The sequence below is a fragment of the Elaeis guineensis genome, chromosome 3, assembly GCF_000442705.2.
Source record: "Elaeis guineensis isolate ETL-2024a chromosome 3, EG11, whole genome shotgun sequence".
NCBI lineage: Eukaryota > Viridiplantae > Streptophyta > Magnoliopsida > Arecales > Arecaceae > Elaeis > Elaeis guineensis.
The window spans coordinates 86,675,519-86,702,113 of record NC_025995.2 but is presented as its reverse complement, the minus strand read 5'-3'; the positions used below and the strand labels follow the sequence as shown (position 1 = coordinate 86,702,113).

General features: G+C 36.1%; 1 protein-coding gene across 7 annotated transcripts in view; it reads right to left on the bottom strand.

The window, feature by feature from the left end:
• LOC105041802 (ubiquitin carboxyl-terminal hydrolase 26) overlaps positions 1–26,595 on the bottom strand; it is a 39,676-nt gene that overhangs the window by 4,756 nt on the left and 8,325 nt on the right. For 5 of the 7 annotated variants that reach the window (XM_073253900.1, XM_073253901.1, XM_010918828.3 and 2 more), the window contains 8 exons: positions 18,948–19,129; positions 17,076–17,360; positions 16,787–16,994; positions 14,084–14,155; positions 8,054–8,287; positions 5,566–5,829; positions 2,454–2,595; positions 2,154–2,364 (listed from right to left, as the gene is read on the bottom strand). In XM_073253900.1, coding sequence (XP_073110001.1) covers positions 2,252–2,364; positions 2,454–2,595; positions 5,566–5,829; positions 8,054–8,287; positions 14,084–14,155; positions 16,787–16,994; positions 17,076–17,360; positions 18,948–19,129 — 1,500 coding nt within the window. In that variant the 3' untranslated portion in view covers positions 2,154–2,251. Of the gene's footprint in view, positions 1–1,646; positions 1,843–2,153; positions 2,365–2,453; positions 2,596–3,744; positions 3,811–5,565; positions 5,830–8,053; positions 8,288–14,083; positions 14,156–16,786; positions 16,995–17,075; positions 17,361–18,947; positions 19,130–26,595 lie in introns of those variants that run through there. The other 2 variants (XM_073253902.1, XM_073253903.1) reach the window with 2 other exon arrangements.

Sequence of the window (26,595 nt, the reverse complement as noted above, 5' to 3'; positions counted from 1 at the left end):
ATCATTTTTAGTGTATGCATTGATTGCCTAGAGGCTTAAGAATTCTCTGAGGTTGTGATAAAGTTGCTATTGAACCATAGAAAGCCTTAATTAAGGGTTTCCATGATAAAGGATCTTTAAAGTAGTAAAGCTAATTAGTCTAAGTGAGAGTAGGCAATTTTGAATTCTTTTTAATAGTTTTTAAATGATTTTTATTCTAGGACATAATTGAAAGCTATTAGAGCTTATTTGGAGACCAGTAGTGACTGATTTACAAGAGTAAGAATGGTAAGCAGACACTCATCACATAACTTTCATCTCCCTTTCTTTGACTATGCTGTTATTTTATTATACCATCAATGTAAATTTTATTATACCATTAATGCAGAAAAAAAAAGTGCAGTGCATACTTAATTTACGGCTTATGCATGATTTGATGTGATATAAAAATGTGATTCATATATGTTGAGGTCAGAATTATATGACTATCGTCCTGGCTAATGGGGACTGCATTGTTAGCCTTCAGTACTGATGCTCTCTGCACTAAAGTTATGGGGAATCTATGTACCCTATTCAATGAGGAGTCCGATTTATAAGTGCCCCTGCTCAACGAAAATTATGTGCTCATGGGAGTTTGTGTTACCCAACTGATAGAGAGTCTGTTTCATATTTAGTCTAATATGGTCTGACCTATTTCTTTGTTAATATGGAGAAAAGATGAATTCAATATGAATTCTTTGATGTTAATACTGGGTTTGTTTGCATCTGTTTATCATTGATCTTCTTTCATTGAACTTTATATCTCATCTCAGATTTGATTCTAATAAATATATGTCATTTGGTTTCTTCCTTTTTTTCCTATTAAACTTCTACCTTTCAACTTGAGCCTATTTAATATGTTATGAATGTTTACTTATTGGATGATTGAGCTTATGTATTCCTTATTCCTACAGATTGAGGATGAAGGTTAGTCCTTTAATAATAGCTCGTGAAAGACAGATGACTAATTTGTTGGAAGCTGCTTGAAAAGTCTTTCAATTTATTTTTCTTTTTATGTCGCCGACCTTTAGGGTCAAGGGACTATTACTTGCTTATACTAAATATAAACTTGAGAGACAAATTCTAAATTTTAGGTAGTGTTAAGGATTAAGACATCTTTTATGGTAAATATTTTAGTGGTTTTTTGCAGTTTGGTTTTGTAGTAACTTTGAAAGTATTTCCAAATGTTATTTTACTGCTGAAATAATTTAAGGAATGTTAAAATTTATGGATTATGATTTGGATATTAGATTGTTATAGGTCACAATCACAAATATTAATATCTTTTGGTTTTGGGTCATGACAGTACAGTTAATAATATCTCTGTTTAAGTCATAATCCCGTATGATCATTTTTTATTGCTCCAGTATATAAACCTACTTTTAATTAGTTCGTTTTGCTTCTCCCCCTTAACGAGGAAAAGGACTGTATAGTAACAAACAAAAGAATATTATAGAGAGTAGTTTGCCTTGTAAGAATACTATTATTATATTATATGCTTATATAAATTAACTTTCTAACATAATATGTAATGCATCTACATGTTATGTGTATATCTGTACAATTATATTGTAAGTTTATAAATTATAATATCATATACAACAAAAATAATATTAATGATTTCATACCTCGAGCAACATCTAGATCTGACCCATCTGCTTTTCACTTTAGGTCGAGTTGGGCAACTTTCAAGTCACGTCCACATCATGCACATCTAACAGTCCAGAATCAGATCAACAAATTATTTTCAGTTGGGTCCTATCAGGTCCAACCAGGTCAGGCCTATTCCCACAAGATCCAAATCCAACCACTTTGGATGTTGAACTGCAAGTCATTCCCATTTTTGGCATGAAGCAGGATAAATTGGATTAGATAGAGGCTCAAAGTATGGAGATTATCAACACTGCACCCCTAGTGATTTTCAGTCTTTGATTCTTTTTTTCTTTCAGGAATAGAATTATGGCTGTTATTAAGGTCATTAATATGGAAAATCATTTCTATAGGGCTCTATGATGAGAAAAGAAAATTCAAATCAAAACAGTAAGTAATTGAAAACAAAGAACTGGAACAGTGCAATACGAAACCTAAAATATTAGCTTTAAAACAGATAAACTAGAGAAGACAACTCATCTCACCTTTATACAGACAACATGAAGGCCCAGGATCAAGCTTGTTTCTGAAAGTTACAACCAAAGGTTGAAGCACCAGTCGCTTGGTTCAAAACAAACAGCAATCAGCCAGATGATGTATCCTGAAAGGCCTGAACTGACACATCCGATGTCAAAAGAGTTCCCCGGAAGCCTTCCTCAGCTTGTTGCGAGTCAATCTTTTGTTCGGAAAGTTCATCTGTAAACAAGAAAGAGAGGTAAAATAAACCACGTGCACATAGGCATACTTCTCCTTTCCAAGAATGCTGACTGGTAGGACGGTATTACCAGCTATATCACGATTCTCATGGATCTCAGTGTCTGTGACCCAAAGAACATCTCCGGGGAATATACTTCTATCAGCAAGAGTAGCAGAATCACCTTCAATCTCTACAGTCCCTTTGTGAAGCTTCTGGTTCTCCTTAACAACCTTCAAATGTTTGATGATATATTTTTAGAGAAGTAAAGATAATATCAATTTTGCAGCTCAAACACCATAAATAAACATTCTTTTAACTAAATATAACTGTGGAATGTTTCATCTGATGAAGACAGTCAAGAATATGGAAGAGACTCTATGATGCATGCATATGTTTACATGCTTGAATTGGGAGGATTTTATACAAAAATATAAAGCAAAAGAAATAAGAGGCTTTTGTTTTGGCTATAATAAATATTCAAAATTGTATGCAAATAATGGCATCCATAAATAATGTGTGTTATCACACAATGCTGATTTTCAAGAATGCGAATCTTATAATATGTTGGGAATCTGTTATGATATTCAGAAGGCATCTGAAACACTTAATCAAAATTGAAATGACAGTCACAATAGGAAAGACGTATAGTGACTTGCCCACTGAACCTACAAGGTACGGTGCACAAATGCCAAAAGGAAACACTTAAAATTTAATGCCATAATTACGGAATCAGCTTTATGAATCACTCTATCCAGGTCATAGAAAATGTACATAATTTTATGCTCAACTCCTTGCTAGAACCTCTAAACCTTCTTCATCAACATGGCCATACCATCTCAAGTTGGCATACCATCACTTTATGCTGTTATTCTTTTGCTTCCTTAGTTGCACTTGCTGCTTTTCTATCAAACTAATGTTCCAAAAAATGTAAACCCCCCAACATTAATACCATGATATTTAGCTTGTGTTTGGCTGCTGTTTTTTACCCAACAACATAAACCATACAACATCACGAGTCTAATTGCTGCCTTACATGATTCCTCCAATATCAAGAGCAAGCATTGGCAACAGAACTCTAGAAGCACCTCCACTCTTCATGAACTCCTCTTTTCTACTTGCAAATATCTATAGTTATTCCCTATTATTTTTGTTCCAAGATAGCAAGTAAAATCTAACTCTCATTTTTTAAGCCATTAAAATCACATCCCACATACCTTGTTTCAATAAAAATCTTTAGGCCCCAACCTCGTGCTCTCCGCCCAATCCCAATATAGCAATCATCTATTTTCTGATATCTTTAATTAAGATTATTTTTTACAACATTGTGTCATGCTCAAATAAATATAAAACAAAATATAGCAATGAAAACAATCACCTACCAATAACCAAACAGCAAAAGCAGAGGCTGACCAAGCATTCATTATGTTCTATTTACAATTTGTTCTCTGCAACAGCAACAGACACCTCAATGACTTGGGATCCTAAACCACTAGCTCCTTATCATTTACAAAAAACTAATTTATAAATAAGAAATTTAAAGATAGGAAAAAAATTAACACAACCATTCACAATCAACCATGGCTCAAGGCAACAGAAGTAATAACAAAACCATAATGTCGTTGCTCCCAGATTACTATGCAATGGAGGCACAAAAAGTCCGCTATATACTGAAGAAAAGAGTGAAGAAATTTATCAGATATTGGCAACCAACTTGGAAAATATAAAATAGAAACAAATGGCTGTGGGCCATAAGTATCCAATTAATATTCACATCTGAAATCACAAAAAAGGGAAACACTGCCACAAGAAAGTGGTGGTGGGAAGGTCAGTTTCAGAAAATAAGATGATAAGCTATACAGAGCAATGAAGTATGGGTCAACAGCTCTCATCACATCTCCTGCCAAAATATCAGCCCTTGAAAGACAGAATATCTTCCAATAGGATAAGATTTTGAATGGCTATCTTTTTTCATTCTCCTTTCCACTACATTTTCTTGGATGAACAAGAGTTGCCATAGCAATATCAATTTTGTGGTAGCAGCCATAGCTGATATACAGTACCAACCAGAATATCAGAATGTATACTGTCAACAGGTCTTGGACATACGACATACCAGCTACAAAAAAATTAATTTAGAGATAGTAAAAAATAGAAAAGAAGATAGAATTTTTTAATAAAAGAAATAGGCAAAAAATGTACGAAGGATAAATAAATTTACATGAGGTGTTTCTATTATTATAGTCTGCAACAAGTGTAACATCAATAGTTTGGAAACCTGTGGCCATGTAACTATTATGATTATATAGGTACCATTCTGCATATAATAATTTCCCCCCACTCTAGTAGTGAAGGATATATATTTTCCAAATTAGCACAGGAAAAACTGGCATGACTTTGCTATGCACATGATGGAACTGAAATTTTGGATGCCAAATGCCACATAAAAGCATGTGAATGTTTCAAAGGCAGCACCTTCTCCATGAAATATATATATAGAAAAATTTCACACAGACAAATCGATCATTGTTGCTTTCTGCTGTTGCTGAAGCAGCAAATAAATGAAAAAGTAAAACGAAAGGACTCAACCACAGAACTTAATGCTAACATTTATAGCTTTCAAGGCACTTTGAAGTCCAATCATGCCATGTTTGAAGCAAGAAACTGACACATCTTGCAAATGTCTCCCATGCAACCTCTAAATTCATAAATACAAAAAAAAAAAAAAGGACAGTCCATGCAGCATTCAAAAAGACACCGGTCAGTGATGAAAATGTAGCATAAGATGCTGGAGGAATGATGACACAAAAACATGATTGCTGGGAAATTTTGATTATACTCCCAAAGTCCAGCAACAGTTCTATATTTTTCCTCTGAACATCATTAGAAGCCATGATCATCAATGTCCAACACTAACAAGGGTTTACATATAACATGCTCAAGAAAACAGTCCTAATCAATTATCCCTTCAGTTATAATCAATTATTCCTTTTCTTATTTTAAGAGAAAGTATAAGAACTAATTTCCCACAAGACAACAATTTAGAATATCAAATAACTCATGGTGCTAAAACTGAATTCCATCATGTCTGGGAATGACAACAATATCAACAAAAAAGATATTACTGTAGCTATCATAAAGAACTAACAAAGCAAGCTCTACATTGTGGTTATAACATATGCTGTTATAATTGAATGACATACCCCAAAAGCTTCCCATATCATCATTTTTAACTGGTAGATGGATGTGGAACCAGAGACTTTCAAATTTACTGAATTCCCAAATGATGTTTTTCTAGAACGCTTGGAAGTGCGACGATCTGGCTCAAAAATATTTAAGGAAGCTTCTTTAATAGATCTGGGAGCATCTTTTCCGCGCACAAGATATACACATATATTTTCATCACAATAGTTGAGCTTCCTAATCAATTCGCAGCTTTTTCTTTCTCCAATGCAATCTTCACATACCTAGCATAATAATACTGGAATTTAGCAAGTTTAAATAAAGAGGTCGTTGGAATAACAAAGAAGCTCCAAATTCACAGCTGGTAAACTATATATCTTGGACACTTGTTTGCACAAGATAACCTATTCTGCAACAATACCTAAGATACATGTACAACATGCTTTCCAATTTTACAAGACATAGTCATCAAATGATCCCCAATCCTTTAAGCATTTGGACACATACAATTTTTTTTTTTGAAAAAAAAAAAAAAGAACTATCAAATGTTCAAGCAGTTAATTTAACTTGTTAAAAGCAATCCTTACATCTAATATAATAAGATAAAAAATAAAAATACTTAAAGAAATCTAAATAATTCTCTAATTGATGAAAGCGCAGCACATGGATCAAAATAAGTACAAATTTATAGAGAAGAAACGAGAGAGAAGGTTTTATTGGGATCTTATAAGACTAAAGATGTGTGTCATCAGGGTTGTGTCTGCACATGGACAAAAGTGAATAAATATGCAAGTGTGTATACATAAATTATATAACCAAATCCTGCATATGTAAATGTGCCTGTTTGTTTATGTGTAGTGTGTAGACGCACACCATTGTCTTTACGAAGACACCGTAATCAAGAAAAAGGAGGTGGAGGAAGAGAGATCAGAGGATCGGCCTCCTTTGGGACACTTGAGAATAGCTTCAAACAGTACTGTTTCAGCTAAGAAGTGGGAAATAAGAAGTAAATCATTGGTCCAGAGGAGAGGAAGAGAAGATATTGAGGGCCACTTCGAGGCAAAAATGAAAGAGGTAGGCAAGTCTTTTCCCCCTCTCTTCTTGGTCCTGGGCAAGATACAAGAACAGGGACAAATGCAAACCCTATCCTCTCCACTTTTTCCTTTTTCCTTTCCATTCCTTAGCTAGGACAAGGCAAACCCACTCCATTTCTTTTTCTTTTTCTCTTTTTTTTCATAAGCTTCCCTGGGTAGAGCAAGATATGAGATTAAGGGATCAGGACTGTGGCTCTTGTTCCTTTTTCTCTTCCTCTTTCCCTGAATCACACACATAGCATTTACCTTTTTTCCTTTTTTTAATTGACCAGGACAAATCATAGAAACTATGACCTAGCCATGTCCATTGAGCATGCCATCTGTGGCAGACATACCTTGTCATGCATGCATGGGGACATGGCAGAAAACCTGAAAACTACTAGTCCGGGTATCACCATTATAAATTAACAAGATAAAGAAAAAAAATAAAGAACTAGCTAGCGAAAACGAAAGAAAGGGCATGGAAGGAGATCATGCCACTCACCAATCAAGATGTCAAAGAGGGATAGCTTTCTTATCCTTAACATGTTCACACATTCACATACAGCACATATTAGGTAATGATATACCCAGATGCCCAGGAAAAAGATAAACAAATACTAAATTATTAGATCATTGAATATTTACAAAATCATTGTCAGCATAATCATCAACTGTATCAAAGACAGCAGATAGCACACATCATAGTTTTAATCCAACAGATTATTATTTGAATATCTAACCAAATTAAACAACTGCTGTGCATAACTGTGATTCAATAGAGCAATAGAAATTGCTCAATTCCTTACAAGCTGTTACCATTATTGGCTTCGTAATAAAAAGTAACAATCTTGGAAAAGTGTGAATCAATGGTTCTACTAATTCATGAACAATGTCATTATTATATTCACACATTTCAATTATAAGTGAAGGTTTCTAAGCAAAAGCCCCCACAATGTTAAAGAATTAACCCAGAAACGGTTGACACTGGAGACATCTGAATGACTGCACTTGGTAACCAACAAGACCAGAATGGAACAATGGTGGACTGAATAGGATGTGCCACAACATATGCTCATCAAACTTGACAAGGATTAACAATTCTAGAATAACTTGCTCATACATATCGCATTAATCATCCAAGCAATTCATCTAAAATCTTTAAAGGATAAAAAGTCAAATATGTGTTTGCAAGTAGAGAGATGAAGTCATCGTTGAAAGATAGGGGGCAAGAAGAGAGATATATAAAGAGAGTAAAATTGCAAATTGGAATACATCTATCCATCCAGATAAAAATCAAATTCAAACTGTGAGGAAACGTGCAATTTATGTGACTGGAGCATTAATAAGTTAGCAAAAATATGATTCCTAAATTAGGATTAAATTCTTCCTCTTCAATTAAGTTCACGACCGATCATTGCTAAAATAGCTTTACCTCTGGATGAGTTATAATATAAGGTCTTTTAGCCTCCAACTCATCATTTGCATCTTCAATTGAGCGGCTCAAATCTTCTTCCACAATTGGCGACTCCTCACAAGATCCAACTAATTTATTTGCGGTACTGCTAGAAAAAGCTATTTCAGCAGATATGCCTTTTCCCTCCAAAACATTCCACTCTTCACAAAACAGCATCCAATCACTCTCTGGAATAAGTGTTAACCCATCTGTCTGGAGAAAATTGAACAGCAAATAAGAAAAGGAATGGGATAAAGGTGTTGCATAGATTTTTCATAACACAAAAAAAAAGCAAGGTAAGATTATACCAGGAGGGTTACATAGAATACACACCTAGCTTACCAATACAAGAATAACTATAAAAGCATGGTCGTTCACAATGAATCTACAATCATGTGGTACAAGTGCAAAGCGCAGATAAGAGCAGTGGAGTTCTACTATAATCACCTAGGCATTAATTTATGTAACAGATGAATTCACATGATGATTGAAGACTGTTAAACAAGGCATCATATAGGAATCCTAGCAATTCTGCTACATTTTGCAAGAATGATTATAGAAGTTTTTTTGGGTACAATAAGTAATTATTAAGTACCAGCACAAACATCATTTCAAACCACACTGAGAAAGGAGTTGGCAACAACTGAACTGAGCAATAAAATAAATGGCCCACAGCCATGATAGCCTGAAAACTATCATCTACATTTTTATCAGAACCATTCAACTAAACATCATGATGCCAACACAAACTAACAAACAGATTATAGCATCCAAGTGGCCCCAACAGTAAATTTCCAAGAGAATACTGGACCAACTACTTGATTTAGAGATGGACATTAAAGTAAGTCACCAAACATGAAGGAAAAGGTAACTAGGCTAAATATGATAATCAAGAAATCCTCCAGAGCAAGGATTGCCAATTTGGAACCAGATCCTGTGCTAGCTAGCCGGCGATACGAGTCGATACGCTCCTGTACAAAACCCTACCAGGCCCAAACCAATACAAAAATGAGGGATGAACCAAGGAGAAAAAGAGAGAAAAAGATAGAGGGGGCAGGGGAGGGAGACGAAGGAAAAGAAAGGAAGGCTGGCAGAGACACTAACGGTGGCCATTAGAGGACTGCAGAGGCCCGCTAAGACGTCTCGGGCTCCGCAGTCCTCCACGAGAGAAAATAAGAAGAGAGAGATAGAGAAAGGATGGGATGAGAGAGGCAGGGGAAGACGGTGGGGAGGCCGTCAAAAGGCCGTCGGATGGCCATCGAACAGCCCAAAACAAACTTGCAGCCGCCGCAGATTCAAAACAGGGGCTTCACCTCTATTCATCAGATTTTTTAAAAAACCTGATACAATAAAGCAATGAGTTTGCCAACTTAACTGTTTCATTGGATTTTTTGAAAAATCCAACAAAACAGGAACTTTGCCCCTGTTTTGAACAGCAGCTGCTGTAGGGGTGTTTTGGGCCATTCGATGGCCACGACGGCCTCTCCGCCACCTTCCCCTCCCTTCCCCCCTCTCTCTATCTCTCTTTGTTCTCGCATCTCACGGAGGATCAAGGAGACCCGGAGGCCCTCCGACGTCCTCAACGGGCCACCACTGACCTATTCCTTTCTTTTCCTCCCCTCTTCTCTCGATCTCTTCCTCTCTTTCCTTCTCCTTTGGACTATTTTCGCTGGCATTCTAAATCGCCCAAACCTCACCGGTTAGCCGATGGTACAATTCAGCGGCTCGGGGCAGTTCGGTGAACCATGCTCCAGAGAAAATTACTGAGAACTAATAAATAGAACAAATATGGTCTTTGACATGTCAGAAGAAATATCTAACTGAGCCAATATAATGACAGACCAAATATAATTTCAAACTAAGTCTAAAAGCTAAGTGTTTTTGTGCATGGTAAACTGATATGGAAAAAATGTCTAGCATAGTTTTCAATCGACAAAAACATACGATTTACAATTTCTGAGATACCCACAAATGTTAAAGTCAATGTTGTTAAAAGCCCTAGGCACACCTAGACGCTAGGGGTCCCTGGAGCCTAGGCACAAGGCACAAGGCACAAGGATGTGCCTGAGAGAAGTCAGGCACTAGAAACAGAAAAACAAAGAACTAGTTATAGGTAAGAATTCTAGCAAGTAAAAACTAGCATCCTGTTATTAAAAACTAAAAACAAAAAAAAATCTAGCTATAGGCAAGAAGTCCAGCATGTAAAAACTAGTTCTAATCCAAAAACAAGAAGAAGAAGGAGAAGAAGAATGACGAGAAGAATAAAAGCTTAAAGAGCAGCCTAATGTGCTCTGTTATGCCTAATGTGCTCTGTTATGCTCTATTTTCTAGCCAGAAAACAGAGCATAACAGAGCATGTCAGAAGAAGAAGAAAAATAAGAAGAAAAGAAAGGAGAAGAGGAGGATTGGAGGAGAGATGACTTACATGATGTTAGGCAATGAGATGAGATGGAGGTGCTTTTTAGGCAAAGAGATGAGATGGTGTCTGATGGAGACGCTTCAGCTTCTGCCTTCTAATTCTTTTAGGTGATTCCAAGAGCCTCATGTAGGTTTTTAAAGTCCGTTTGACTTTCAATGATGCCTTTCCAATCCCTATTTACTATAACTGATCTTTCCTATTTCTTAGAAACTAAAAATTAATACTTGCTGGAATCCTGTGCCTCTTGGGTGCCTCATTATGCCTTTGAACAATGCAGAGGCATGCGCCTGAGGCGCCAAGGTGACGGCCCTTGCGCCTAATGCCTTTTGTGCCAGAGGTGCACCTTTAATAACATTGATTAAAGTTAAAGAAGCCTATTTCACACTGCAGCATCGCAGTTGTTCTTTGCACTAGTGATTTGATAGAAAACTCCTACAATGCCTCATTTAATAATATAAGATAATTATAAATGCTTCATTTACTCTATTGTACCATTAAGGCAATCTGAGTGGGTGTGAAGCTCAATCAAGGGATCATATATTATCACCCCACATAAAATGCACATTGTATATTCTAGTACTCGTGAAGATACAAGGCTGCATGGGAAATAGTGTAAAATTCTTAACTGAAAAGTTTGAATAAGAATTCTGTAAGGAGCAATGTCACCTTAGTGAAGGTCACACATATTCTTTTTAACCGCTTACGATTGTATGATCTAGATGAATAATGTAAGAGCTAACAGGTCTTTTTTTAATATCAGGTTGATGGAAGCTTAAATGAAGAAACTGAATCTATAAGATTCCACTGTTAATTCCAGTGGATAATGATGACAAAGGATAACAAGCAAGATCAACTGGAATAAAAATGTACTGTCAGACAAAAAATAAACAAGGAGTTTCTTTGCTGATCATGCTACTGAAATCATCATAAATAGCAAAATGCAGGAGAAGCTGAATCTTTTACAGGCCATCTGAAATCTGAAGTAGTTGCAGGTTTGTTGGTTCTGATAAAACTTCACGGAAAATAAGCTACTGATAAGTTAATGAGAGAAGGATTTACGTATAAAAAAAGGTCTTCAAAAAGAGAGAAGAAGGAGTGCGTAATTATGATACCAACATGTATGAAGACATCAACAAAGATGAAGGGTCAGCAATAAATAAGGATTAGGTTATGGATTGATTAATATGATTATCTTGTACCACCAGCTATCCACGGAACATGAGGCAAGTTTTTCTCCAAACACAAGGATTATGCAATCACTGATCAGTGAAGGAAATAAAAATAACACTATTTGAACAAGACCACATCAAATAACATTGAAAAACAATTGGCCTAGAAAAGATAATAAGTTAACGGATCAAACAATTGGCTGTGAAATACCATCCATTCTCCAACCATAAGGAATGCATGATGTTGTCTGCTACTTAAAAAATAAAGATTTCTTTAAAGCAACGGAACTTTTTAAATTTTAATGCAATTTCAATACAAGTTTTAATGGTTGTGTTAGCTTGAATCTAAACAAAACTACTGCTCTAAGTGTTGATTGTATCTCAATGGTGACCCTTTTGACTTTGAATATATGTTGTTCTAAGGCCCCAAGTCCCAGCGGGGCGAAAGGCGCCCCTAGTCATCCTATCTCATTCCTAGGAGAAAATGGGATCAGGACTCCAAAACCCATCCATGCGGGAAGAGAAGAAGAAAGAGGAAAAAAAAAAGGAAGGAAATATGAAGAAAAGGAAACAGTGAAAGGACAAAAGAAGAAAACGGAAAGAAAGAAAGAAAGGGATGGAGAAGAAAAGGAAACAAAGGAAGAAAGGAAAGAGAAAGAAGAAGAAGAAAAACATAAAGGGATAAGAAAAAAAGAGAAGAAAAAAGAAAGGAAGGAAGGTACAAGAAAAAGAAAGAAAGGAAAGAAGAATGGAAGAAGAGAGAGAGAGAGAGAGAAGAAGGGTATCTACCAAGATGCTTGACCGGACCGCCACTAGGACAAATTAGGATAGTAGGGCTCCCGTTCCACAGAGAAGTCAAGACACCCCCTTCTCATGGGATTTAAAACCTTGTGTCACAACAACTAATGAAGAAACAAATATACATCCTAATTTGTTGTTGAAGAAGACAATTATCATGGACAAATAATACGATTCAAGTTGGCCGAAACAAAATTGTCACATTGGGATAACAGACGTAGTTGGCCTTGCTTTGCCTAAAGCTGTTTACAGTGCTTTTGGCGGTTGCCATAATGAATTTGACCACATAGTCTCACAAGCTCACCATGTTGTCACCTCTTTTCACAAACCAGCAGAAAGCATTCGATGTCTTGGCTAAACTGACTCCACAATGTTACAGTACTCCACCCATTTGCAGCAAAACAAATTAGCTCCTCTTGCTATTTACATTTTCCTTTGAATGACAAAAAGAATTTGGTGCTCATTAAGCATACTGTGTCACAAAACAATGCATCCAATCATGCTCGTTCTTGCTGAATCTTAATCTTTTTGAATGACAAGAAAAATTTAGTGCTCATTAAGCATGCTGTGTCAAAAAATAATGCATCAAATCATGCTTGTTCTTAGTGAATCTTTATCTTTACACAAAAAAAAAACATAAAAATAAAGATGGCATCTATATTTCTTGGGGTATAAGCAATATATTGCAGCAACAAAAAAAAAAAAAGCCATTGTAAAGGGACTTTGACTTCATGTAATCCAAGTTTCAAGAAGAAATAAAGCACAAAACATAATCATATGGACTGTAGGACTCCAAACATTTCCAAGCTTCATCTGAATATGCTTTTCAAAGACTTGGCCTAAGTCAAGTTGCCTAATGAATTTAATATATTTCTCAAGCTCGATAAGGAAAACAATATATTTGTGCCCATCATACTACAGCTTCGATTAATGAATTCTAGGATTTATTTAGAATTGGACTACAGGGGAACTTGACACTCGGCCTTTCATTTGGTTACCATTTCATGTTTATCACTTACCTACTTAGCATTTTCCCTTTAGTCCTCCACAAAGTTGCCAGTGTGCCAAACACACATATGCCCAGGTTGTGCATAGTTATAATTGTTTCTGTGCACAGTTATAGCATTCTTGCACATGTTTATATAATAGTTTGTGCAAGGCCAGGGACTGAAAATAAAATTACCATTGCAATCAATGACTGAATATAAAATTTTTCATCGAGAGGAGCGGAACATAAGATGGCAGTCAATCCAGGATCCAGACCACAACTACACCTACTTATATAAATGCAGCAATCTCACTCCTTTTCAAATCCATTGAGTTTTATAAAGCATTTTTCAGAAAAGATCTATATGCACTGATCTTATTAAGGTATATTTACTTTCTATATTGTCTAGCACCAAAATTCAAGAAAAGAAATCTTAAAGGAAGCTTCAGGATGCAGTGCCGGTAGTGCTAATTGATATCTTAAGAGAAATAACAAAAATGAGAAGCATCATATAGGACAACCAGATTCAGCCATATGCTAATCCACTTGCAACAGTAAGTTTGGGTTCAGACAGTTCCCTTTGATTAGTACATAAAGAAATTCATAGCAAAATGATCAAGGTAGAAGGCACTTACACTTGACACTTTTTGGGTGATAACACCACGCTTGCAAACTAGCTCGAGTGGCCTTTCAAGCAACTGCGAATGCTGGCATACAAAAAATAATACTTGTTATAAATAAACATAAGGTTTGTACTAATTCTTCAGAAATAAAAACTTAGATAAACTTACAAATGAATTGTCTATGGAAACATATCTAATGCACTAATTTCATTGTTACAAACTTACAATATTACCACAGAACTCCTTGACACAACTTGATCAGTTGCAATGAACAACTTCCTAGGAATGCCTTCCAAATATTTTCCACTAACAACCAAAATACGCTAAGTTGTGATAAGTAGATCACAGGAAATTCCAAATTACCAACACGTATATCAAAATTCAAGTTTATTGCCCACTTATTCCTCAATGACAAAATTTAACAAGAATCCCACTTGCTTTGGTCAGGATTACAGTTGTTCCTTTATGTCAACATCTAAAACAAGGATGCAGGAGCCACGCTAGCTTGCCACCCAGAATGTACCGTGCCAAGCCAGTAGGTGAACCCAGCACAGGAGGGCATAGAAACCATATGACCCTATTTTACATATTCTACCTGAAAAATGCCATTTCAAATCATTTTTATTTAGGCACAGCACAGCACATGTGCCAGCACAACACAATATATGTCATGCCAGCAGCTGCTTTGTATTCATCTAAATAACCAAGTCAAAATGCATCTTCATGTAAAGCCCACAAAAGTCATAACATGAACTTACCAGAGCTTGAATAATTCAAAGAGAATGCGCAGTCTACTAAGTTGAATTATCATGTAAAAGCCTTTCACAAAATAATTCGATATGGATTCAGTTCTGCCAATTCTACGTTGTTCCACCTCAGTGGTCCAATAAGTCAAGATTTAAAGTTACTGTTGTCATATCCATTCTTTTGAAAGCATTAGACTGCTATAAAATCAAATGGAAGTGAGGATTTCCTAGAAGTTACAGGCAGAAGAGAAAAGGAAGACGTCTTTTCATTTTGAATACATATTATCAGAGTTGCCATAAGGGAAGGGTTAAAGAATACATTGTGTTGCATCATAGCAAAAGTCATTTCTCCCAGCAGTGGTGACCAGAACATAAAAGATAAACATCTAATAAACTGATCTAGAAATACCATTATGATACCGGATCATTAGATCTCTTTGGGGAAAAAATCACTAGAGAACTAAAACAGGTGGACATGTTCCCTACAACATAATCTGGCATGTCATGTCTCCATTAATAGCTAGCATAAAAGCTATCTACAAATAACCATAATAATCAGTCTCACTTGCAGAATACAGACTGCAACAACATATCGAATGGATCGAATAGTACAATGTCCAGTATTCCCAACTGAATTTGTGTTGTTATTTTTCAGTCCCATACATGGATCATAGGTTCGTGGGCATTATAAATTAACTAGGTTGTCATGTGTGCGCTGCACATGATTTATCCCAAATATGGGAGCATTAGATAGATGGCTTGGATATTCAAAGGGGGAAAGGAGGGCCACGTGGTAGGGTGGGGTTGGGGACGGGTGTTGGTTTGGTTGGTTGGGTGGTGAAATCCTACGCATTTGAAATAAGGAATTATTAGATAAATTGCTTGGATAATGAGGGATAAAAGAGGTAAAAAATAGAAAGTGTCCAGCAATTAGTCCCCCCTTCCCTAGTGTTTAGGTTCCTGGTTAGAGAAAGTTGCAGCATTAATTTTGGAGGCTGGTTTTTCCTTTTTCCCTTTACCCTTTCTCTCATCTAATTGCACTGGTACTCTTAATAAATACCTTCCAACCAAAAAATGTCCAGCTACATTATAAAAAAAAAGACTCCAGAAACAAAGGAGGGAATCCATCTGCAAAGCCTCTTCCATTAAATACTCTATGACTCTACGTGCAGTTTATGTGAGAAAAGATATGGATGGCTGTGATTTTTCCAGACTTCAGCTTAGCCAGTTAACATTGGGCATAGGACAGTTAGGGTTCAGAATCACTTTTTCTTTATTTTTCTTTCCTTTCCTTTTTCTACACAGGGCACTCTAGTTAAGAAGTCAGCATTGCATGATTTCTATGTGCAGGATCAAGGAGACATTCCAGCTGCAAGTCAAAAAATTAAAACAAAGTTCAGATACAGTAAGAAGTCGAGGGAAGGTAGAAAAGGAATAAACGAGACAAGATCTGGGGTACAAGAGAAGTGGGATCATAGGGAAAGCTTCATAACTCATACCGGAACTCCTAAAATCCTTTCTATGAGAAAAAGTCTAGGTAAATTGAAGAGTCCAGCTACAAAAGGAAAGTCAAGTCACAGAAAATTCTCCCTTTAAATATGCCAGCTTATAAAATGGTTAAAAAATGTAAATATACAGTCAAAGTTTCCAAAATATGTACTAAACAGATTGTTGATATAGAAGATAAGATAAAATAGTAAAAGAGCAGCCAAAGTTTCCAAAATATACTAAATAGACTGTAAATATAACCCTGAACGAGGTTCGCCGTCTTGATACCGGACGACACACTAATATCATGCTGGGACAGTGCCAATATGCCCAGTATGGGGGTTGATTCAGCATGCTGAGGCTAGGTATGCCCATGTACCTTGGTTCAGTACCAATACGGTATGGTACACCTAGTACGGGGCAGTACATGCGAACCTTGCTTAAACCAAGATGAGAAAATGTGGAGAGAACATTTATTCACCTTCTCACAGATAAGTGAATTCATAGTGACTTCCAGATTTTGAGGTTCGGCAAAAGAAGACATATTTTTCCCGGTTGCAGTGACGTAAGTTCTCCACTGCACTAGCCATGATGAAGGGACTAAAAAGTATTTGCAATCAGGATAAAGTGCAAAACTTTTCCCCAAAATTAACTTTTCATGATTCTGTCGTTGTTTAAGCTTGGCTTCTCTGCAACATTAACAAAGGTTTTAAGAAGAAAGCAATTGAATTTTGGTTAAAGTTAAATATAAAATGTATTATCAGCACCACCTAAGGCTATCCTCCATGCATGCAACTTCTGTCAGTTCCCTACTGCAAATTTCACATGGTTCAGAATCAGCAGGAAAGACTGAAGAATTCAATATATCATCAGGTCTCACAGTACTAGCACTTTCAAAGAAAAATAGCCAGAGATTTTCTGGAACCACCACACGCTTTGCTCCAGGAGCCTGTTCAGGAAGAAGATTTCCATGTGGGCATCTAAGAGAGGCCGTAGGTCCAGCATCAGCATCACAAGGAGAATCAGCATTTTTTCTACGCAACCATTGCACCAACCTACAATAAGCAAAACAATGAATTGGAATGGATAAAACAATGTGAAATTATAAAACATATTATAATATGTATAGAAGTTATACTAGTAACTGCGATCAATGATCTAAGGGGCAACAATTATTAAGGCATGGTCCATTTAGATAGCCAGATTGAGGAACCATTGCCAGGAAGCCTGTCACAACATAGACCAACTCCATAGAGCAACGCTAATCTGGAACACTAAGGCATGAAATCTACTGCAATGCCCCCAAACAAAAATTTCTGTGCCCTTTTTTTGAAAAAAAGAAAGACAGGTTAACCCATTATATAAAGCAGAAAATATGCAAGCCATGCAAATACAAATTAATTCAGCACTGACATCGAAGAGCACCATTTTCTTTCATTAAACCAAGAATTGAAAAACTTATGCTGGTCTAGACCAATCTCTAGTATCATCCCACTAACTTACGCATAAACATTGGAGTCTCCCAAGCATGTCCTTGCAGAGGTACCACCATGTACATACAAAGTCACTTGGATGTAAGCAATTATCATATGAGGTTTCCCAACAGGTAAGGTGATCGTCAAGTTTATCATTAACCCAGTTGTCCAAATAATTCAATTACTTGACTTGATGATACAGTCCATTCGCATGATGCCCTGATAAGTAAAAGAAAGATCATGATGAACCAATGACAACTTTAACCGCGACCTAGCAACACCAGATTTCTGCAAGAGGACAGACCTCACCTACAGGCCTCAAGGCCTTGTCCTTCTTGGATAAGTAAGGCCCTAGATCAAGGGGGCAGCATTGGACCTTTTGAAACTACTCTCAAAAACCAAAAGATTAAGCATCGCATTTGAAATCAGCCCTCCAGAAAATTGCACTAGCCCTGGATCCAGTTTGTCACCCTTCGGACGTTAACCTAGTAATAATTCTTGTTTACCAGTTAGCAACAGAGGAAACTTCAATGAGACTTCTGATTTGTCTGTTTCTGGATTTTGTTTCAAAAGTTTCATAATACAAGCAAAACACAGAATAGAAGTTTAAGAATGAAAAAAAAAAAGAAAGCAACTTGGTGAGATATTTAATTTTTTTTTATGGTTATCCTACTGCAAAAAAGAATTGCTAAATGTACAGCCAAAAAGTCTTTCATATATCTATTGGTTTTCAGTTGTTTTGTGCACGATACCATAACTATCAGGAAGATTCTGGAAAATATGGAGCTGCGTCATAGTGAGACTCACCTAGTCAGCCTACATAACTCACGTATCAATCCAATATAGAAGAAATTATGTACAAGGGCTCGGAGACCTGGACTTCTAAAAATATGGCCAAAAGTTTCAGAAGCAACACTAAGAGTAAGCTGAGACAAACCAGATCAAAATTGGGCCAATGAAATCAGACAATCCAGACAGGCCTAGACAAGGGCTCCAGACAGGGAGCTGATATTTTTGGCAGACTCCACCCAGCTGATGCCCTGCCATAAATAGCTTTATACCAAGGCTGGAGAAGTTGACTATCCTTAAGCATGCACATCCAGAACATTAAAAAGGAATAAAATAAAATGATCGAATAAATAGTACAGGCCCTACAAAGAATCTTACCATGTTTTAGACACATAATATGAAGCACCATCCGGACAATCTCCAGCGAGGGCTGCATCTGCCACTTGCCTTAAAGAAGCTCTTCGATCTCGATAATCATTTGCACATACTGCATTCTTAGCCCTATCTTTAATACAGTCGATGCAGTAATCATCACCACTTAATGTTGGGCCCCCTCCATACTGAAAATGTGAGAGAACAAGGATATCACCAAGAAGAGAAGATACAGTGACAAAAAAAAGTATAAATAAAATAATATTTAATTATTCACCTGAAAAACAAGAAATAACATTTAACAATTAGGAATCTATCTAGTCTACATAAAGCTGAAAAGCAGAAAACAGAACTCAAAGGCACGAAAATAATCATGATTACTAATGATATTATCATTCCATCCAAAGCAATTCAATTTACACCACCAAGGGTGCAATTCCAATTAGAAGTGGCTTGTAGCCCGTTCAAGACTTCTTTTGGTAACAAAACTATCTTACCTCCTCTAATAAATGCTGTCATCTAGAAGACAAGCAATATCATCTGGACATGCAATTAAAGTTTCCAAATGTCAAGATGTCCTAAAGAATATGACGTAGCAATGTACCAAAACCTAAATGGGCATATGCTTGTACCTTCTGCATAAGTACATGTAACATGTATATGTGTCGGACGGAATTAGTTGAAATACCAGAGTCCAATAAACGACACAAAATCCTTAGGAATGATAGACAAGAAACCTGTTTCTACAATGTGCCAAGTCATAAAAATCACATCATTCTAGTTTGACAATGTGCCATGGTAGTCATACATGTCTAAGATAGTCCTGCAAATAGATTGGGTCTGGAATGTGATTAATTAACCAAGGACACTAACCAGGCAAATGAATCATAATCCAAAATTTGCTGAGAATTGGAACATCAATCCAACTCTAGATAAGTTCAGCAAAGGCCCTCCTCGGTTCCCAAATGACTTCAATGCATGGAATACCATACCGCCCTATACCAACCGGTACGGGGTGTACCGTACCCTACCGGTCTCGTACCGATACGCCGTCTCGAAGCATACCGACACTACCGTACCGTACCAAACCACATACTGACATTACAGCAGGATTTTACCAGTATGGGGTCCGGTATTGAGACGGCGAACCTTGTTTTAATGAGTTTAATTAGAATATTTGAATAAAATTATTCAAAGACAAACTTCTTCCTCATTAACTAGGTAAAATTATTGGACTCCGAACACCCGAATAGTTTTAACCTGGTTAAAGCCAAAAAAGTACCCAAAAGGTCCTATTTCAGTAGTTTCTTTTCTTTTTTTTTTTTGAGATCCCAAAAATAGTCCTTCTTATTGGGGCTATTTAGGTGCCCAAGAAGTTGTTTGGCTAATTAAACTTGAATAAAGCAGAAAACGTGGACCTTTATTTGACAAAAGAAAAAGTGAACTTGATTCAGGTTTATTCAAAACCAAATAGGGCTTGGATTTGAAGAGGGAGGGGGTGTCAAACAAGTATAGTTTGCAAGGAAAAAGTGAATCCTATAGTATTTAAAGGAATATATAGATGAAACTACACTACTGAGTACAAATTGGGTGGACTACGCTATTGTGCATAAGACTAGGGAGGCTAATCAGGTAGCTGATCAGAACAAGGAACATGAGTAAAAGAAATATATGTTTGTTTTCTCCTGACCATACAGGATGATTGGTGGGATTATTTTCTAGAAGATAGACAATGGTATCGTAGTATTTGTAGGAATCTAATGAAATTAATGTTTCAGCAGATAAAGAAATTATGAAAACATCACCAAAATGGACAACCATCCACTGAATCAAGGTATGCCATCTCGGTACCAGGTCCCATACCAGTGCCACCCTGTTACTGTGTCGGCACACCTAGTATAGGGACCGATTCGGAATACCGAGTGTCAATATGCCCCCATACCACATACCAATACTGAACTCGTACAATACGGGATGCCCCATTCTGACGTACCTTGAACAAAATGAAGTCCTCTTAAGAGGCAATGGACTCTGCATGCCCAAAAATTGTTGATTTTATTATAGAAAAATTAAATAGCCAAAACTATGATTAGATTCTGTTAATGTCAGATGTGAATAGTTGTAGACAAAATTGTTTATCAACTTATTCAAGGTGTCAGAGGGATAGAACCTTTAGAACACGGATTCAATTAAAAGTAGATGAAAAGAATTTTTTGGGAACCATGTGGAAAACCAAGGTTGAAGAATTAAACCTATCACATCATTTTTAACGCTGCGTTGTGACAAGGCAAATAGGCAGACATAGGAAATAATAAGATTTTGAAGAATGGTACATAATTAAAACAAAAAAGAAAAATCAAGAATATTGAAAACCTTTTATGTCTTATCTATTTTATAGAGTTAGAAAAGGATTGGTTGAAAAAGAGTTTTTAGAATGAGCATCAAAATTGCAATTTTTAATCAATTTTTACCTTTCACGCTACTTGTAGCTTTAGAATCCTTCTATTCTACTTGAAACATTAGCACGACATCTCTAGGTGGCTGTCTCCCCCACTTCTAGTTCAAGTTTCCCAAACCACATGTGATGTACATGCTACACTAATGTTCAAATTGATGTCAAGCCCTTGTTCCTATCCAAAACTACACATACATGCATACACATGTATATGCACCAAGGGCTGAAATCTCATGCATACCTGCTCCATACCAGCAGGTACATATTGTACTAGCCATAGTCAATATTGAGGAACTGGGCTCATGTTGTGTCACACGGAGGCTTATTGTTTGTTATGCTTTCTTTCTTTTTTTTCCTTGTATGTATCCAAGCATATCAAGTCACATCACCCCTATGCTACCCCTGTATCAAAAATCATACCAAAGGTCCCAGTCTCAGTATTGGATACCATATCGCTCCCTTACAGATATGGTACGATATAGTCAGTCTGGCATGGACTCACCCTATACCGAAAAATCTCTCTAACTATGTTTCTCAAGTTTTATGTTGATATGCCTTGATACAGGTCAATACACTTCAATATGGATCGATATGCAACTCAGTACACCTTAGTACAGGTTGATACACTTTGATACGGGTCGGTATGCCTCAAGTGTGGGGTAGTACAATACTTATATTGTCTTGAAGTTGAGTTTCATACCGATTTCCTCCTGATACGATACAGTACACCCCATACCAGATAGTACGGCAGACCATAGGCCAGCCATTGATATGATACCAATCCTTGAGATTTGAATCCTTTCAATGTTTGCCATTCGCATTAACATATTTGTGAACCTTTATAGAGAAGTAACACATATATAAATTTTGTATATACAGATAGTAGATAACAACTTCTGAGATCATCCATCACGAGCAAGCAAATAGACAACATAGCAAAACTCATAAGATGTGTTTCATAGTAGTTGACGTATTGGACTATTAGGTCGTCTTTCTTAAATTTCATGACCTCAGCAACTATAATGTAAAGCACTCACTCAGAGTTCCTTTTATGAGTGATTTGAGGTTGTTCAAGGAACGATTCATGTCTTAGGAACTAAAAGGCTCCACTAGAAACTCTTTGGGGGTGAGTCTGTTTCCCTATCAATAAAAACAAGATGAAGAGATTAAGAGGATTTACATGCACGATATTTTGTCTTTGAAAAGCAAAAGAAACCAAAGAATTAGCCTTTCAAACTACAGTAACTGGGCATACATTTGAACAAAGTGAAATTTTGGGTAGATGGTAACAAGGTTTTAAATCCCGTGGAACAGGACTATCCCGATTTTTTCATGGAACAGGACATACTGCCGTCCCACCTTGTCCCAACATTTGGGACAGAGGATTGGAATTTTGGGATACTAGCAGGACGGCCCTAGCCTGACACATGGGATGGTACCCTATCCCGGTGTCCCGCGGGACGTCTTACTGGGACCTAAATCCTTGAATGGTAGTTAATATATTTTACCATAATGGTCATGGTTCATGTACTGTCTAATATTGGTTTGGTGTATTGGGATTTTATTTTTTGTTCTTTACACATGCACCCTGGCTTCAGTTTTCCATGTCACCCTCCCGAAAGAAAAGTGTAATCCCTCCAATGCACTTTTTGCATATCTTTTTTGTTCCTTCCCTGGAATTGTAAATATGTTTTATCTTGTTCACCCACATCCCCATCCCGAACCTCCCGTTCGTGAAGATGCCTTTCCCTCAACACATGGAGAATATCGCTGGCAGGAAAGCTAACTGGCGAACTTGCTGGCCCTATATTCTATGTTCTTCTATCATCAAACTGTCATATTAACTTATTCATCTTTTTTACTTCCCTAATCACTTAGAACAAATGCAACTTCCAACAACAATACCAGCAGAACCAGTAGGCACCCACCCTCTGCCTTCCAAGTTAGCTCCATGTATGATCCATCAATCCATAGCTTCAATGCATGCATATCGCAATTAAATATAGTCTGTTGCATCATACGTAAGATTTAGGTGTCCACTGAAAAAAACCATGCTGATGGAGGTTTTTTCTTTCAGTACATGACCAAGATATGGTCCAGAATGACTATGCTGGTAAGTAGTTATGAAGAAATCAAAGGCCATTAAATAAGATACAAGCAAAAGAAATAATGCATGCCAAGATGATGGATAACTGATAACTATATAGTATTAGCAAAACATAAAGTAAAAAGAAATTCCAAAAGGCTGAGCAGTCAACTTGTGATAAAAAATCACTAGTGTTTGGCATATCCATTGAACCTGGACTAATATTATGAAGGGTCATGATAATGACATGATTCCATGTACCTACAGTATCAAGCACATCCAAAGTAAGTGAGAAAATGTTGGGTCCTGTGGGCCAATCACAATGAATGCAATAAATACAAAAATTGCCGCCAAGAAAAATTCTAGGGTTTTCCATCAATAAAATTATATTTTTCAATCTGATTACAAGACTGAAGTAGCAAACTCCTGATAACTATTCCCTCTATATTAAAAAATAATAATAAAAGTTTAACTTCAGGCTGCATTTGGCATCGTTGCCACTTTTCCTTTTAAAAAATTTACAAGCAGGAATTCTATTTCCATTTTTTCATATTACTGATGACAGAAACATGTTTGGTGGTCGCTATTTTTTTTTAAAAAAAAAAAACAGGAAAAGGAAATAGCATAGCCATCAACAAGTTGACCTACACCATTTGGAAAAGGCAGGAAATATGCTTTGGCCATGTTTTCTTACACAAAAATAGACCTTTTATGGACTAGCTCCAATATGATTAGATCAAATTTTTTTTTGTCAGATAAACATAATAAAGAGAAATTTCCAGCTTCCAATGAACTGGTTGCTAGACAAGTCCAAGTGCTGGAGGGTGGTCATGTTGCCAATCTAGGCAGGAAGATTGCTGGAAAGCCAGTTGTTTGACAAGTTGACCAAAGTCGGGGAGCCGAGCCATTGGATGGAGTCCGAAAGAGGAGCATCAAAGGAGTTGCCACTCAAACCTAAGCTTGTCAAGTGCAGGCAGAGGCCAACACCGATTGGGATCAACCTGGAGAAGCAGTTGGAGCTCGGATCAGGTTTTTGATGTTGTGGAGAATGGTGATGGCCTAAGCTACGAGCCTGGAGGAGTTATGGGAGAGATCAAGGCCTTGGAGTTGACTAGCAGAGAGAGAGAGAGACAATATGGATGGGAGAGCCAACAAGCTGGTTGTTGGAGAGGTTGAGGTGCAGAAGGAAGGGGCAGAGAGAGCGTGGAGGGGATGGCGCCTTGCAGGCAATTCTCGGCATGGGAGAGCTAGTCGAGGGAGGAGCAGGTGGCAGAGAGGAGAAGAGAGGGAGTTGGAAGAGAGGCTGAGAGGGCAGATGGAGGGGATGTTGCTAAGATCTTCCAATAAGTAGCCGGAGAAGGCATTGCAGCAGAGGCCCTGGGAGTGGAAGCAAAGGAGGGAGAGGCCAGCAAAGAGGAGGCCTACGACATTGCTGTTCAAGATGGAGAGGGATTGGAGGAAGGGAAGGCAACCATATAGACATAGGCCCTATTTGGATTTGTTGTTGGCAGTAAAGCTTTTGGAAGTAGAGCTTTTGAAAAGTAAAGTTTTTGAAAAGTAGAGATTTTATAAAAAATCATTTATTGTTTGGTAACCACGATTATAAAGTCCTTTGAAATTTTAACATATGTTTGGTAACTAAAATAAAAAAATAAGTGCTTTCGGTATGATAAAATGACAATAAAAGATATTGCATGGTATTGTATAGTGGAGAATAATATAATATAATATTATATATTATTGTATTAAAATATTATTATATTATATAATATTATTATCATTTAATGTAACATAATATTTTAATATAATATAATATTATTCTAATAATTATAATATAATTTATAATGTAATCTAATATATTGGTCATGATCTAATAATAGATTATAATATATTATATTATATTATTATAATATAATTATATTATATTATTATCAAAATATTATTATATTATATTGTATTATTATAATATAATAATATTATATTAGATTATATTATATATTTATAATGTAAATATTATTTTATTATATAATATTATTATCATATAATGTAATATTATATTATTATATTATATTATATTACATTATAATATATGTTGTAATATATAATGCAATATAATATATGGATTATAATCTAATCTAATATTATATTATATTATTATAATAAATTATATTATATTATTATATTATAATAACATTATATTATTATTAAATATTGTTCTATCAAATTATATTTTTATAATATAATAATAATACAATAGATTATGTTATATGTTTATAATATATCATAATATTAATTTATTATTATATTATATTTATAGCATAATAATATAATATGATATGATATAAAATATAATTATAAGATTTGTTAGTGAAAATTTCGATCATTAAAAAATTTTATTTAAATCAAAACAGTTTTTTGACATTTGCCAAAAAGCACCTCTGAGGAAAGCTTCAAAATGGAGCTTTTTCCAAATAGACCCTTTCGGCTTCTGACAAAGTCAAAACGCTTTTTAATTTTTTACCAAACATCACTATACCATCCAAAAGTACTTTTGGAGAGCCAGAAAGTACTTTCTGACACTCTAAAAGCTTATAGTCAAATAGGACCATAGTAGGCAGAAGGAGTTGGGACACATAGGGACTTCTCCCCCCCCCCCTCTCCTCCCAAAGTCACTTTTAAAAAAAGTGAAAGTGAAAAGTTTTCACTTCCACTTTTTCAAGAAATAATGACGGTTACTTATCAAAAAATAAAGAAACCGCGCAACCAAACAACTTTTTTCATTGAATTTTATGTTTCTACTTTAAAAAAAAAAAGAAAAAGAAAAGGCAAAAAAAAAAAAAGGTACCAAACAAGCCCTCAGCCTATCCTTATCTGGTGACCCATTATCTAGAATATTTAAACTGTTATAAGCATGGGTTATTCAGGACCTTTGAATATGTTATAGCATGAAAAGAGTTTGACTTTCCATATTTGGCACCCCCATTAGGACTCTGCCAATTGTTTAATGATCGTCTGATGTCTCGCTTCTTAGTATTGCATTTAGAGATGTTTTTCCTCATCATCAAACTAAGCACCAGCCATCCATCTGTTTGTTTCTAGATTATCCAGTTTTC